This window comes from Dendrobates tinctorius, unplaced genomic scaffold, assembly GCF_039654945.1.
Source record: "Dendrobates tinctorius isolate UK_male_01 unplaced genomic scaffold, ASM3965494v1 ptg000357l, whole genome shotgun sequence".
NCBI lineage: Eukaryota > Metazoa > Chordata > Amphibia > Anura > Dendrobatidae > Dendrobates > Dendrobates tinctorius.
The window spans coordinates 79,097-94,110 of NW_027362023.1; the positions used below are offsets into that span (position 1 = coordinate 79,097).

Here is a 15,014-nt window from a genome sequence, read left to right on the forward strand (position 1 = left end):
CTGGGGTATAATACAGGAGGTAACTCAGGATCAGTAATGTATGTACACAGTGACTGCACAGCAGAATAGTGAGTGCAGCTCTGGGGTATAATACAGGATGTAACTCAGGATCAGTAATGTATGTACACAGTGACTGCACAGCAGAATAGTGAGTGCAGCTCTGGGGTATAATACAGGATGTAACTCAGGATCAGTAATGTATGTACACAGTGACTGCACCAGCAGAATAGTGAGTGCAGCTCTTGAGTATAATACAGGAGGTAACTCAGGATCAGTAATGTAATGTATGTACACAGTGACTGCACCAGCAGAATAGTGAGTGCAGCTCTGGGGTATAATACAGGAGGTAACTCAGGATCAGTAATGTATGTACACAGTGACTCCACAAGCAGAATAGTGAGTGCAGCTCTGGGGTATAATACAGGAGGTAACTCAGGATCAGTAATGTAATGTATGTACACAGTGACTGCACAGCAGAATAGTGAGTGCAGCTCTGGAGTATAATACAGGAGGTAACTCAGGATCAGTAATGTAATGTATGTGCACAGTGACTGCACCAGCAGAATAGTGAGTGCAGCTCTGGAGTATAATACAGGAGGTAACTCAGGATCAGTAATGTAATGTATGTACACAGTGACTGCACCAGCAGAATAGTGAGTGCAGCTCTGGGGTATAATACAGGATGTAACTCAGGATCAGTAATGTATGTACACAGTGACTGCACCAGCAGAATAGTGTGTGCAGCTCTGGAGTATAATACAGGATGTAACTCAGGATCAGTAATGTATGTACACAGTGACTGCACCAGCAGAATAGTGAGTGCAGCTCTGGAGTATAATACAGGATGTAACTCAGGATCAGTAATGTAATGTATGTACACAGTGACTGCACCAGCAGAATAGTGAGTGCAGCTCTGGAGTATAATACAGGATGTAACTCAGGATCAGTAATGTAATGTATGTACACAGTGACTGCACCAGCTGAATAGTGAGTGCAGCTCTGGGGTATAATACAGGATGTAACTCAGGATCAGTAATGTAATGTATGTACACAGTGACTGCACCAGCAGAATAGTGAGTGCAGCTCTGGGGTATAATACAGGATGTAACTCAGGATCAGTAATGTATGTACACAGTGACTGCACCAGCAGAATAGTGAGTGCAGCTCTGGAGTATAATACAGGATGTAACTCAGGATCAGTAATGTGTATAACCTCCAGAGACATTTACATCATATGTGATAGAAGTCCATCTCCCCTGATATAACACTCCAGTATAAGTGTTAGTTCTACCGCTCCTGTAAGCTGCACAGCAGAGAATGTACCTGATACATAAACAGCTTTTATAAAAGCAATTCCGGTAATTTCTTTCATAGCAACAGAGTGAGGCTGATTCTCGTCATCAGCGGTGGGGGATGGGCGGACGCTGCGGAGATGTACATGACCGTGACCCGTCCATTATACACGTTATATTTATCACACTGCGTGCACCTGTCTCCGTGCGCTCTCTGATTTACCACCTCTACTCTGCATTTCTGGGTGTCAGGAGTTCCCCACACTTCCAGGGGTCCTCTGGAGTGGAGCTCACACACTGTAGTCTGCGCCTATAGTAATGGATATTGGGGTCATCAGCGACGGGTGGCTCTAGTATTTATCGGGGTCACCTCCTGATTCTTACATCTGTGGGTGCAATAGGTATACATAAAGGCGAGATTTTGGCAGATTGTGTCTAAATCAGTGTTCCCCAACTCCAGACCTCAAGGCCCACCAACAGGTCGTGTTTTCAGGATTTCCTTAGTATTGCCAAGGAGATAATGGCATCACCTGTACAATACAAAGGAAATCCTGGAAACACGACCTGTTGGTGGGCCTTGAGGTCTGGAGTTGGGGAACACTGGTCTATATTATTTGGTCATCACAGGCCTGTATACATCCCTGAATGCCGCTTTCTCCTTCAGTTCCAATACCGCTGTCATATAGCTAATAACATCCAGGCCCATGTCGTCCCGTACCATGTATAACATTTAACCTCATGTCTATCTCCCCCCCCCCCATGTATAACACATAACCTCATGTCTATCTCCCCCCCCCATGTATAACATAACCCCCCATGTATAACATATAACCTCATGTCTATCTCTCCCCCCATGTATAACATATAACCCCCCACCCCCCATGTATAACATATAACCCCCCACCCCCCATGTATAACATATAACCCCCCACCCCCCATGTATAACATATAACCCCCCACCCCCCATGTATAACATATAACCCCCCACCCCCATGTATAACATATAACCCCCCACCCCCCATGTATAACATATAACTCCCCACCCCCCATGTATAACATATAACCCCCCACCCCCCATGTATAACATATAACCCCCCCACCCCCCATGTATAACATATAACCCCCACCCCCCATGTATAACATATAACCCCCCACCCCCCATGTATAACATATAACCCCCCACCCCCCATGTATAACATATAACCTCCACCCCCCCATGTATAACATATAACCCCCACCCCCCATGTATAACATATAACCCCCACCCCCCATGTATAACATATAACCCCGCACCCCCATGTATAACATATAACCCCCACCCCCCATGTATAACATATAACCCCCCACCCCCCATGTATAACATATAACCCCCCACCCCCCATGTATAACATATAACCCCCACCCCCCATGTATAACATATAACCCCGCACCCCCCATGTATAACATATAACCCCCACCCCCCATGTATAACATATAACCCCCCACCCCCCATGTATAACATATAACCCCCCACCCCCCATGTATAACACATAACCCCCATGTATAACATATAACCCCCACCCCCCATGTATAACATATAACCCCCCACCCCCCATGTATAACATATAACCCCCATGTATAACATATAACCCCCATGTATAACATATAACCTCCACCCCCCATGTATAACATATAACCCCCACCCCCCATGTATAACATATAACCCCCCATGTATAACATATAACCCCCCATGTATAACATATAACCCCCCATGTATAACATATAACCCCCCATGTATAACATATAACCCCCCATGTATAACATATAACCCCCATGTATAACATATAACCTCCACCCCCCCATGTATAACATATAACCTCCCACCCCCCATGTATAACATATAACCTCCCACCCCCCATGTATAACATATAACCTCCCACCCCCCATGTATAACATATAACCTCCACCCCCCCATGTATAACATATAACCTCCCACCCCCCATGTATAACATATAACCCCCTCCCCCATGTATAACATATAACCCCCCACGGTGAGGAGCCCCCCACGGTGTCAGTCACAGAGCTGTGATGTCCTTTCTTCTGGTCCGTCCTCTTTACCCGACCTTCTCTGTGTCCCCCCAGATTCTCTATGACAGCCCTAAATCCCGGCGAGAGGTGGAGTACCACACCAGGGCGTCCGGGGGTCCGCACATCGTGCCAGTGCTGGACGTGTATGAAAACATCCACCGAGGGAAGCGATGTCTGCTCATCGTCATGGAGTGGTGAGAGCTGATAATGCTGCTGTACCCCAGCGATGTCCTGTCACCGTACAGCGGGGCGTAGTGTGAACTGCGGCATGATGTGACTGATTAGTGACTGGCGCGTCCCACTGAATATAAGAAGCGCCGCGAGACGTGGAGTCTGTGGCCACAGCGGTGTGTATGAGCCCCGCTCACCCAGGGAACAGACACCTGCCCGTACCCCCCAGCCCAAAAAACTGCACGCTCAACGAGAAGCTTCATAGTCTCCTTATCCTGCCCCAGGGACCCAGATCCCACTGTCCACCACAATAATACAGTGTAACCTCTGTATAACACCGCCATCACCAATAATACAGTGTAACCTCTGTATAACACCGTCATCACCGGTAATACAGTGTAACCTCTGTATAACACCGCCATCACCGGTAATACAGTGTAACCTCTGTATAACACCGTCATCACCGGTATTACAGTGTAACATCACCGGTAATACAGTGTAACCTCTGTATAACACCGTCATCACCGGTAATACAGTGTAACCTCTGTATAACACCGTCATCACCGGTAATACAGTGTAACCTCTGTATAACACCGTCATCACCGGTAATACAGTGTAACCTCTATATAACACCGTCATCACCGGTAATACAGTGTAACCTCTGTATAACACCGCCATCACCGGTAATACAGTGTAACCTCTGTATAACACCGTCATCACCGGTAATACAGTGTAACCTCTATATAACACCGTCATCACCGGTAATACAGTGTAACCTCTATATAACACCGTCATCACCGGTAATACAGTGTAACCTCTGTATAACACCGCCATCACCGGTAATACAGTGTAACCTCTATATAACACCGTCATCACCAATAATACAGTGTAACCTCTGTATAACACCGCCATCACCGGTAATACAGTGTAACCTCTGTATAACACCGTCATCACCGGTAATAGTGTAACCTCTGTATAACACGGTCATCACCGGTAATACAGTGTAACCTCTGTATAACACCCGTCATCACCGGTAATGCAGTGTAACCTCTGTATAACACGGTCATCACCGGTAATGCAGTGTAACCTCTGTATAACACCGTCATCACCGGTAATACAGTGTAACCTCTGTATAACACCGTCATCACCGGTAATACAGTGTAACCTCTGTATAACACCGTCATCACCGGTAATACAGTGTAACCTCTGTATAACACCCGTCATCACCGGTAATACAGTGTAACCTCTGTATAACACGGTCATCACCGGTAATGCAGTGTAACCTCTGTATAACACCGTCATCACCAATAATACAGTGTAACCTCTGTATAACACCGTCATCACCGGTAATACAGTGTAACCTCTGTATAACACCGTCATCACCGGTAATACAGTGTAACCTCTGTATAACACTGTCATCACCGGTAATACAGTGTAACATATGTCATGGACAAAATAACTATAATATAAAAAGCCAATAAAGCTGACGGCCGCCCACGAGAATCGTCACGCGTTTTGTGCAGTTGGCAGATTATTTTTCAGTGGACTATTAGAAGATTACCTTTCTGTAGAACACTTATGGGTAGATAAGTGATTGGTAGATTATTAGTAGATTACTTATCATAGATTTTCTTTTTTGGTAAATTACTTGTCAGTAGATGTCATCAGTAGATCATTTGTTAGATTACTCGTCTAAGTTATCGGTAGATTACTTATTGCTGTATTACTTTTTGTTAGATTACTTATATGTTAATCACGTATTAGTAGATCACTTATCAGTAGATTACTTATTGGTAGATTACTTTTCAGTAGATTGCTTATTGGTATGTTACTTATTGGTAGATCACTTATCGGTGGATTACTTATTGGTAGATTACTTTTCAGTAGATTACTTTTTGGTAGATTACTTTTGGTCAGATCACTGGGCCCCTCGTTTCTTCTCACGTTTCCGTCGCCTTCCGTCCTAGGCTGGACCCTGTATGATGGCGGCTTTGACCTCATAGCTGATGGCGGGTTTTTCACCCCAGCTCTTACCTTGCTGTTCTGGGAGATCTTGTATTTAGCGTTTTTGCCCTTATTATTTTTTGTTATTTTTTTGTCCTGTGGATTTTGCCTACTGATTTTCCTAATGCTGTGAAGTTCCTGTGTGAGCTGCGCTGTAGAGACCCGGCGTGGAATAGCGTGGACAGTGACGGACGTGATGCCGTGTACTGTGACGACAAAAGCTGATGGGGTCATGGTAGTATCAGTATAACGTAATAATACCGCAGCCCACACAAGAGCCAATGCTGGGAAATATTACTTATATCATGTGAAATGACAGCGAGATACCATCATCATCATCGATACAAGCCGATGTAATATGAGTATTACTGTAATCACTGAATAGGGAAAGCAGTGTCAGGTCAGGAGCGTGACTCCCATCCTCCACACCAGTATCACAACCTCCAGTAATGGGCAGGACCGCTGCTGCCCCCTGTGGTGGCGGGCCCTTCTTTACAGCAGCTCACTTTACAGCATCGTTATCTCGGTTTCCCGCCTGCTGCTCACTGCGTCTCCCATATTTTGTACCCAGCATGCAGGGCGGGGAGCTCTTCACCCGGATCCAGAAGAGGGGGGACCAGGCATTTACTGAGCGAGGTGAGGCCATGGTTCTGGGGATTGGGGCAATAATCGGCCTCATCACTGTTACATTTCACTATTTTCAAGTTTGCTGTCACTGAAGAGGAACATTTATATTCCAGGATTATGCTGGCCTGGTCTTGTGCACACAGCTGAGACTTTGTTACAGTGTAGCAGTGCAGGTGGCAGTTCTGATCCTGGAGCCCACACTGATACATTGTAACGGCTTCAGCTGTGCGCACAGCACAAGGTCAGGACTGACTGACAGCGGACATCTTCGAGTCTTAATGATTACACCGGTGGGCTGAATTTGGGTTTATGAATATATTTTCAAATCCAGTGATTGACTTTTATGTTTTCTTGTGCCTTAATTTAAAAAAACACTAGTTCTTGTTTTTTTGACCCTCACGTATGGATTTTGCACAAAACATGCGCGAAATTATGTCCAAGCAAGATGAGCAAAAAAAATCTTTATTGTAGCCAAAAATGTGCAGAGTATTATATATAAAAACGTCTTTAACATTAATTCTGCAAATTCATTGTATATTACCATATTATTACCATATATTACTATATATTACCATATTTTTCAAACTATGAGATGCAGCGGACCATAAGACGCACCCCAAATTTTCAGAAGGAAAGTAGGGAAAAAAATATAATGTGTCAAATGGTGGTCCGTCTTACAGTCCGAATTCAGCTTACCGGGGGGGATCTGCAGAGGTGGAGGAGTGGTCCAGGCTGGTGCGGTGTAGGTGCTCTGTGGTGCAGCGGGGCTCCGCCTGCATTTTGCGACAGGTGAGGCGGTGTCGCTCCTTTTTGGGCGGCGGTGGTTGTGCTCCTCTGTGGGGCAGTGGCAGGGGTGCTCTGTGGGCGACGGGGCTCTCCACCGGCATTTCGTGAAAGCCCGGAGAGCCCCAATGATCCAGGGCTGCAATGTGGTGGCCTCCAGGAAAATGCCGAGATCTGAATCTGAGCATTCGTCGCCCCCAACGGCCATTTTCCCGGAAGCCACTGCATTGCAGCACTAGATCTGTGGGGGCCTCTGGGCTTTCACGAAATGCCGGCAGATCCCCGACACCCCACAGAGGAACACCACAGCCGCACCAGCCTGGGAAAGGAGTCTGCAGCATCGGACCGGGTTCGCCGCCGTAGTATTTGTAAGTATATTCTGATCATAAGATGCACCCCCCATTTTCCCCATAAGATTTTGGGGAAAAAAGTGCGTCTTATGCTCCAAAAAAATACTGTAATTCTGGCGCCTTGTCCTTTTCTCTTCAAAGGTTCTCAATCTGTGAAGCGTCCAGCAGTGGTCCCCCATCATGTTCACGTTCCATCTACCTTGTTATCGTCGTTCCATCTCCCTGATATCCTGATGAAATCTTTCTCCTTGCTCTTCGCTATCAGCTCCAAAGTTTTCAGGAATTCCAAATGGGAATGCAAATAATCTTCACCTGCATCAGATAACCCAAGTCTCTGAAGCGTCTCCATGTTCTCCACCATGGACTTAAATTTTGGATCTTTGTTGTTATCTTCAAATTTCTCCAGAACGTCTTTAAAAGAATCACAAGCCCTTTTCTCTTTCATTTTTGTTTCAAACATGTCGTCCTTCATGAGTTTCCGAATATCCAGACCCACAGTAATGCCTTCCCTCAGTTCTGCTTCTGGCAGTCCCTGAGACTTGGTACACAGGTGCTTAATAGTCTCTCCTTCTTTCGGTAGAGCTTTCACAAACTGCTTCATGACTCCAAGCTTAATGTGGAGTGGTGGCAGGGGAACGTCAGTGGGATCAACTAGACTTTCCACAACTATGTTCTTGAGTTCAGGTTGCAAAGATGTTCTCGTTGGCCAACATTTTTGGCCCCAGTGATGAGTCCTATCCCAGCTGTCCCAGTCACACAATAACCATGGGAACGTTGTGTGTCCTCCTTTCTGCCCAAGGAGCAAAGAGAGAACTTTCAGATCAGCATATATTGGCCATCCTTGATCCTCGTAGTTAAGTTTCCTGAGAATAATGTCTAAATTCTCATAGCTTTCCTACATGTCCACAGAATGCTCTACAGGCACTGAAGCGTACGAGCTGCCATTGTGCAGTAGCAGCTTGCAGACTTTTCTTTTGGATGAATCCATAGTCTCCACTCGCTCACATTGCGCTCAGTGTTACATATTTCCATCAAGCCATGAACATCACTGCTATATACTAGAGCACCGTCTTGAGAAAATTATGGAAGGAATTCCTTTTATCTGCTTCTGTACCATGAAAAACAGATACCAGGATCTAGCAGGTTCGTCTCCTTTAGTCTTGAGCCTAAAAGCTCTTCAGAGTGTTTAGGAAGGTCCAAGTCGAGCTGTGAAGAAAGCTGCGGCTCGTTGGGATTAGTGTGGAGATCTTGGTCAGAATCCTGCTCTTCATGTTCTGAATCAGGTGGATCTTCAGGTTTCTCTGGAGGTGAAGGGACAGGTATTACTGGACCGTGAGGCACCGGGCGACCTGCTGATGGGAGATCCGGGTATATCATTTCCTTCTTATCCCTCCACGGTAGCAGTCATCACTATGATTTTGCTGTTCCTCCAGTTCATTGGCCCACCAGAGCCAAAGCTTTCTTCCCTTCACACCACTGTCGTAGTTCTACACAACGAGCCCGCGACGTGTATAACACGCGACGTGTATAACCCGCGACGTGTGGAGCGTATGACGTGTATAACCCGCGACGTGTGGAGCGTATGACGTGTATAACCCGCGACGTGTGGAGCGTATGACGTGTATAACCCGCGACGTGTGGAGCGTATGACGTGTATAACCCGCGACGTGTGGAGCGTATGACGTGTATAACCCGCGACGTGTGGAGCGTATGACGTGTATAACCCGCGACGTGTGGAGCGTATGACGTGTATAACCCGCGACGTGTATAACCCGCGACGTGTGGAGCGTATGACGTGTATAACCCGCGACGTGTATAACCCGCGACGTGTGGAGCGTATGATGTGTATAACCCGCGACGTGTGGAGCGTATGACGTGTATAACCCGCGACATATATAACCCGCGACGTGTGGAGCCTGCGACATGTATAACCCGCGACGTGTGGAGCGTATGACGTGTATAACCTGCGACGTGTGGAGCCTGCGACGTATATAACCTGCGATGTGTGGAGCCAGCGCCGTGTATAACCCGCGACGTATATAACCCGCGATGTGTGGAGCCAGCGCCGTGTATAACCCGCGACGTATATAACCCGCGATGTGTGGAGCCAGCGCCGTGTATTGCCTGCGACATGTGGACCCGGCGGCGTGTGGAGCGGGTGACGTATATAACCCGCGACGTGTGGAGCCAGCGCCGTGTATTGCCTGCGACATGTGGACCCGGCGGCGTGTGGAGCGGGTGACGTATATAACCCGCGACGTGTGGAGTGCGTGACGTGTATAACCCGCGACGTGTGGAGTGTGTGACGTGTATAACCCGCGACGTGTGTAACCCGCGACGTGTGGAGCCCGCGACGTGTATAACCCGCGACGTATATAACCCGCGACTTGTGGAGCCAGCGCCGTGTATTGCCTGCGACATGTGGACCCGGTGGCGTGTGGAGCGGGTGACGTATATAACCCGCGACGTGTGGAGCCCGCGACGTGTGGAGTGCGTGACGTGTATAACCCGCGACGTGTGGAGTGCGTGACGTGTATAACCCGCGACGTGTGGAGCGCGTGACGTGTATAACCCGCGACGTGTGGAGCCAGCGCTGTGTATAACCCGCGATGTGTATAACCCGCGACGTATATAACCCGCGACGTGTGGAGCCAGCGCCGTGTATTGCCTGCGACATGTGGACCCGGCGGCGTGTGGAGCGGGTGACGTATATAACCAGCGACGTGTGGAGCCAGCGCCGTGTGGAGTGCGTGACGTGTATAACCCGCGACGTGTGGAGTGCGTGACGTGTATAACCCGCAACGTGTGGAGCCCGCGACGTGTGGAGCGGGTGACGTATATAACCAGCGACGTGTGGAGCCAGCGCCGTGTGGAGTGCGTGACGTGTATAACCCGCAGCGTGTGGAGCCCGCGACGTATATAACCCGCGACGTGTGGAGCCAGCGCCGTGTATTGCCTGCGACATGTGGACCCGGCGGCGTGTGGAGCGGGTGACGTATATAACCCGCGACGTGTGGAGCGCGTGACGTGTATAACCCGCGACATGTGGAGCGCGTGACTTGTCCTGATCACCTAGTTTTACCCTAAAGTGCGCATAATTCACCCTCCCGTTCCTTCGTTATTTCTCCACTACAAGTGTAGCAAAAGTTGTCGGATGAATTTCGCCACCCCCTTGTAGCCATTTCAGTCATGTTAGAAACAGAAGCTTAATCCACCGCAACCACTAAATACTGAGAGGAATCGTGGTGAGCCGCGCCGCCACACTCCTCCTATCAACTGTGTCTAAGGGAAAATCCACTTCTCCTCCCCACAGCAACCAATCACGTTCAGTTCATGTACGGCTGAGGTAAAGTGAAAGCTGTGCGCTGATTGGTTGCTATGGACACTGCCACACTGTTATGAACTGTGACTAAAAAAAAAAAATCTGTCTTTACTGCGCATAACAACCAATCACAGCGTAGTTTTCAGTTCTTATGCTGCTGAGGCAAAATGAAAGCTGTGCTCTGATTGGATGCCATGGACACCACCACACTCTTTGGAAACTGGGTTAAGAGGATCTTCTCTGCCCACAGCAGCCAATCGCAGCGCTGCATTCATTAATTTCTAACCAGTCTAATGACACCAAAATAATCCCACAAAGATCACGCAAGGAGGTCAAAGTATTGGGAAAGAGAAGCGCACGGCGTCCGTGTTTGTGGAAAAACTGTACGTGATGGAATCTTCTCGATGTTTTTACTGAATTTAGCGATTGAAAGTATAAAAATCCCCTGGTACTTGTCAGCAGCGTCCCCCTGACAGACCGCTCATAGTCGTCTCTATCTCCAGAAGCGTCTGAAATCATGCGAGACATCGGGATGGCGATCCGACATCTGCACGAGCTGAACATCGCCCACAGGGACGTCAAGGTGTGAGCCATAGTGGTGGCCCCGGAGCCGAGGGCCCGAGGAGGAGGAAGGGCCCGACATGGACGCTACGCACTGTGCTGTGACAGGCAGCATCTTTACTGACGGACGGTGATCCGGTGTCTACACTGACTGTTCTTACTGACGGACGGTGATCCGGTGTCTACACTGACTGTTCTTACTGACGGACGGTGATCCGGTGTCTACACTGACTGTTCATACTGACGGACGGTGATCCGGTGTCTACACTGACTGTTCTTACTGACGGACGGTGATCCGGTGTCTACACTGACTGTTCTTACTGACGGACGGTGATCCGGTGTCTACACTGACTGTTCATACTGACGGACGGTGATCCGGTGTCTACACTGACTGCTCATACTGACGGCTGGTGATCCGGTGTCTACACTGACTGTTCTTACTGACGGACGGTGATCCGGTGTCTACACTGACTGTTCTTACTGACGGACGGTGATCCGGTGTCTACACTGACTGTTCTTACTGACGGACGGTGATCCGGTGTCTACACTGACTGTTCTTACTGACGGACGGTGATCCGGTGTCTACACTGACTGTTCTTACTGACGGACGGTGATCCGGTGTCTACACTGACTGTTCATACTGACGGACGGTGATCCGGTGTCTACACTGACTGTTCATACTGACGGACGGTGATCCGGTGTCTACACTGACTGTTCATACTGACGGACGGTGATCCGGTGTCTACACTGACTGTTCATACTGACGGACGGTGATCCGGTGTCTACACTGACTGTTCATACTGACGGACGGTGATCCGGTGTCTACACTGACTGTTCATACTGACGGCTGGTGATCCGGTGTCTACACTGACTGTTCATACTGACGGACGGTGATCCGGTGTCTACACTGACTGTTCTTACTGACGGACGGTGATCCGGTGTCTACACTGACTGTTCTTATTGACGGACGGTGATCCGGTGTCTACACTGACTGTTCTTACTGACGGACGGTGATCCGGTGTCTACACTGACTGTTCTTACTGACGAACGGTGATCCGGTGTCTACACTCACTGTTCATACTGACGGACGGTGATCCGGTGTCTACACTGACTGTTCATACTGACGGACGGTGATCCGGTGTCTACACTGACTGTTCATACTGACGGCTGGTGATCCGGTGTCTACACTGACTGTTCATACTGACGGACGGTGATCCGGTGTCTACACTGACTGTTCTTACTGACGGACGGTGATCCGGTGTCTACACTGACTGTTCTTATTGACGGACGGTGATCCGGTGTCTACACTGACTGTTCTTACTGACGGACGGTGATCCGGTGTCTACACTGACTGTTCTTACTGACGGACGGTGATCCGGTGTCTACACTGACTGTTCATACTGACGGACGGTGATCCGGTGTCTACACTGACTGTTCATACTGACGGACGGTGATCCGGTGTCTACACTGACTGTTCATACTGACGGACGGTGATCCGGTGTCTACACTGACTGTTCAAACTGACGGACGGTGATCCGGTGTCTACACTGACTGTTCATACTGACGGACGGTGATCCGGTGTCTACACTGACTGTTCATACTGACGGCTGGTGATCCGGTGTCTACACTGACTGTTCATACTGACGGACGGTGATCCGGTGTCTACACTGATTGGTCATACTGACGGCTGGTGATCCCGTGTCTACACTGACCATACTGACGGACGGTGATGCGGTGTCTACACTGACTGTTCATACTGACGGACGGTGATCCGGTGTCTACACTGACTGTTCATACTGACGGACGGTGATCCGGTGTCTACACTGATTGTTCATACTGACGGCTGGTGATCCCGTGTCTACACTGACCATACTGACGGACGGTGATCCGGTGTCTACACTGACTGTTCATACTGACGGACGGTGATCCGGTGTCTACACTGACTGTTCTTACTGACGGACGGTGATCCGGTGTCTACACTGACTGTTCATACTGATGGCTGGTGATCCGGTGTTTACACTGACTGTTCTTACTGACGGCTGGTGATCCCGTGTCTACACTGACTGTTCATACTGACGGACGGTGATCCGGTGTCTACACTGACTGTTCATACTGACGGACGGTGATCCGGTGTCTACACTGACTGTTCATACTGACGGACGGTGATCCGGTGTCTACACTGACTGTTCATACTGACGGACGGTGATCCGGTGTCTACACTGACTGTTCATACTGACGGACGGTGATCCGGTGTCTACACTGACTGTTCATACTGACGGACGGTGATCCGGTGTCTACACTGACTGTTCATACTGACGGACGGTGATCCCGTGTCTACACTGACTGTTCTTACTGACGGCTGGTGATCCGGTGTCTTTACTGACTGTTGTTACTGACGGCTGGTGATCCGGTGTCTACACTGACTGTTCATACTGACGGACGGTGATCCGGTGTCTACACTGACTGTTCATACTGACGGCTGGTGATCCCGTGTCTACACTGACTGTTCTTACTGACGGCTGGTGATCCGGTGTCTTTACTGACTGTTCTTACTGACGGCTGGTGATCCGGTGTCTTTACTGACTGTTCTTACTGACGGCTGGTGATCCGGTGTCTTTACTGACGGCTGGTGATCTGCTATCTACACTGACTGTTCTTACTGACGGCTGGTGATCTGGTGTCTTTACTGACTCTTGCCCCCTGGATTTGCAGCCTGAGAATCTCCTCTACACCTCTAAGGACAGTAACGCGGAGTTGAAGATCACAGATTTTGGTTTTTCCAAGGAGACGACAGTGCAGAACGCACTGCAGACTCCGTGCTACACCCCGTACTATGTGGGTGAGTGCAGAGGGTGCGGGGAGGGTATATACAGGGTGGCAGAGGTTTTCTGGTTGTCATAGTCAGTCACACTGCTCCAGCCGTGGACACATTGTAATGCCTTTTCTCCTCTCCGCAGCTCCAGAGGTTCTGGGTCCAGAAAAGTATGACAAGTCATGTGACATGTGGTCTCTGGGCGTCATCATGTACATCCTGTAAGTCCTGTGCCGCTTCTCATTTGGGCTTCGCGTATCCACCTGTGCGTCCTCAGGTCTATCAGCATCTGGGAAAGCTGGGTGACAGCAGCTTCCGCCCAACTGACCTTTCCTCTGACCAGTCCTCTCACTTTTCCTCTGACCAGTCATCTAACTTTTCCTCTGACCAGTCATCTCACTTTTCCTCTGACCAGTCATCTCACTTTTCCTCTGACCAGTCATCTCACTTTTCCTCTGACCAGTCATCTCACTTTTCCTCTGACCAGTCATCTCACTTTTCCTCTGACCTACTCCTCTCACCTGTCCTCTGACCTCTCCTCTCACCTGTCCTCTGACCTCTCCTCTCACCTGTCCGCTGACCTCTCCTCTCACCTGTCCGCTGACCTCTCCTCTCACCTGTCCTCTGACCTCTCCTCTCACCTGTTCTCACCTGTCCTCTGACCTCTCTCACCTGACCTACTCCGCTCACCTTTCCTCTGACCAGTTTTCTCACCTTTCCTCTGACCTCTCCTTTCAATCTTCCTCTGACCTCTCCTCTCACCTGATGTCTCCTCTCACCTGACCACTGACGTCTCCTCTCACCTGACCTCTGACGTCTCCTCTCACCTGACCTCTGACGTCTCCTCTCACCTGTCCTCTGACGTCTCCTCTCACCTGACCTCTGACGTCTCCTCTCACCTGACGTCTCCTCTCACCTGACGTCTCCTCTCACCTGACGTCTCCTCTCACCTGACGTCTCCTCTCACCTGTCCTCTGACGTCTCCTCTCACCTGTCCCCTGACGTCTCCTCTCACCTGTCCTCTG

At 49.2% G+C, this 15,014-nt stretch overlaps 1 protein-coding gene across 2 annotated transcripts in view; it reads left to right on the forward strand.

Annotated features, from left to right (window-relative positions):
- The window catches only part of MAPKAPK3 (MAPK activated protein kinase 3), a 57,777-nt gene that overhangs the window by 24,206 nt on the left and 18,557 nt on the right, over window positions 1-15,014 (forward strand). Inside the window, exons 2-6 of one of the 2 annotated variants that reach the window (XM_073562526.1) lie at window positions 3,414-3,553; window positions 6,106-6,170; window positions 11,120-11,199; window positions 13,890-14,016; window positions 14,135-14,210. In XM_073562526.1, coding sequence (XP_073418627.1) covers window positions 3,414-3,553; window positions 6,106-6,170; window positions 11,120-11,199; window positions 13,890-14,016; window positions 14,135-14,210 — 488 coding nt within the window. Of the gene's footprint in view, window positions 1-3,413; window positions 3,554-6,105; window positions 6,171-7,435; window positions 8,438-11,119; window positions 11,200-13,889; window positions 14,017-14,134; window positions 14,211-15,014 lie in introns of those variants that run through there. The other variant, XM_073562527.1, reaches the window with a different exon arrangement.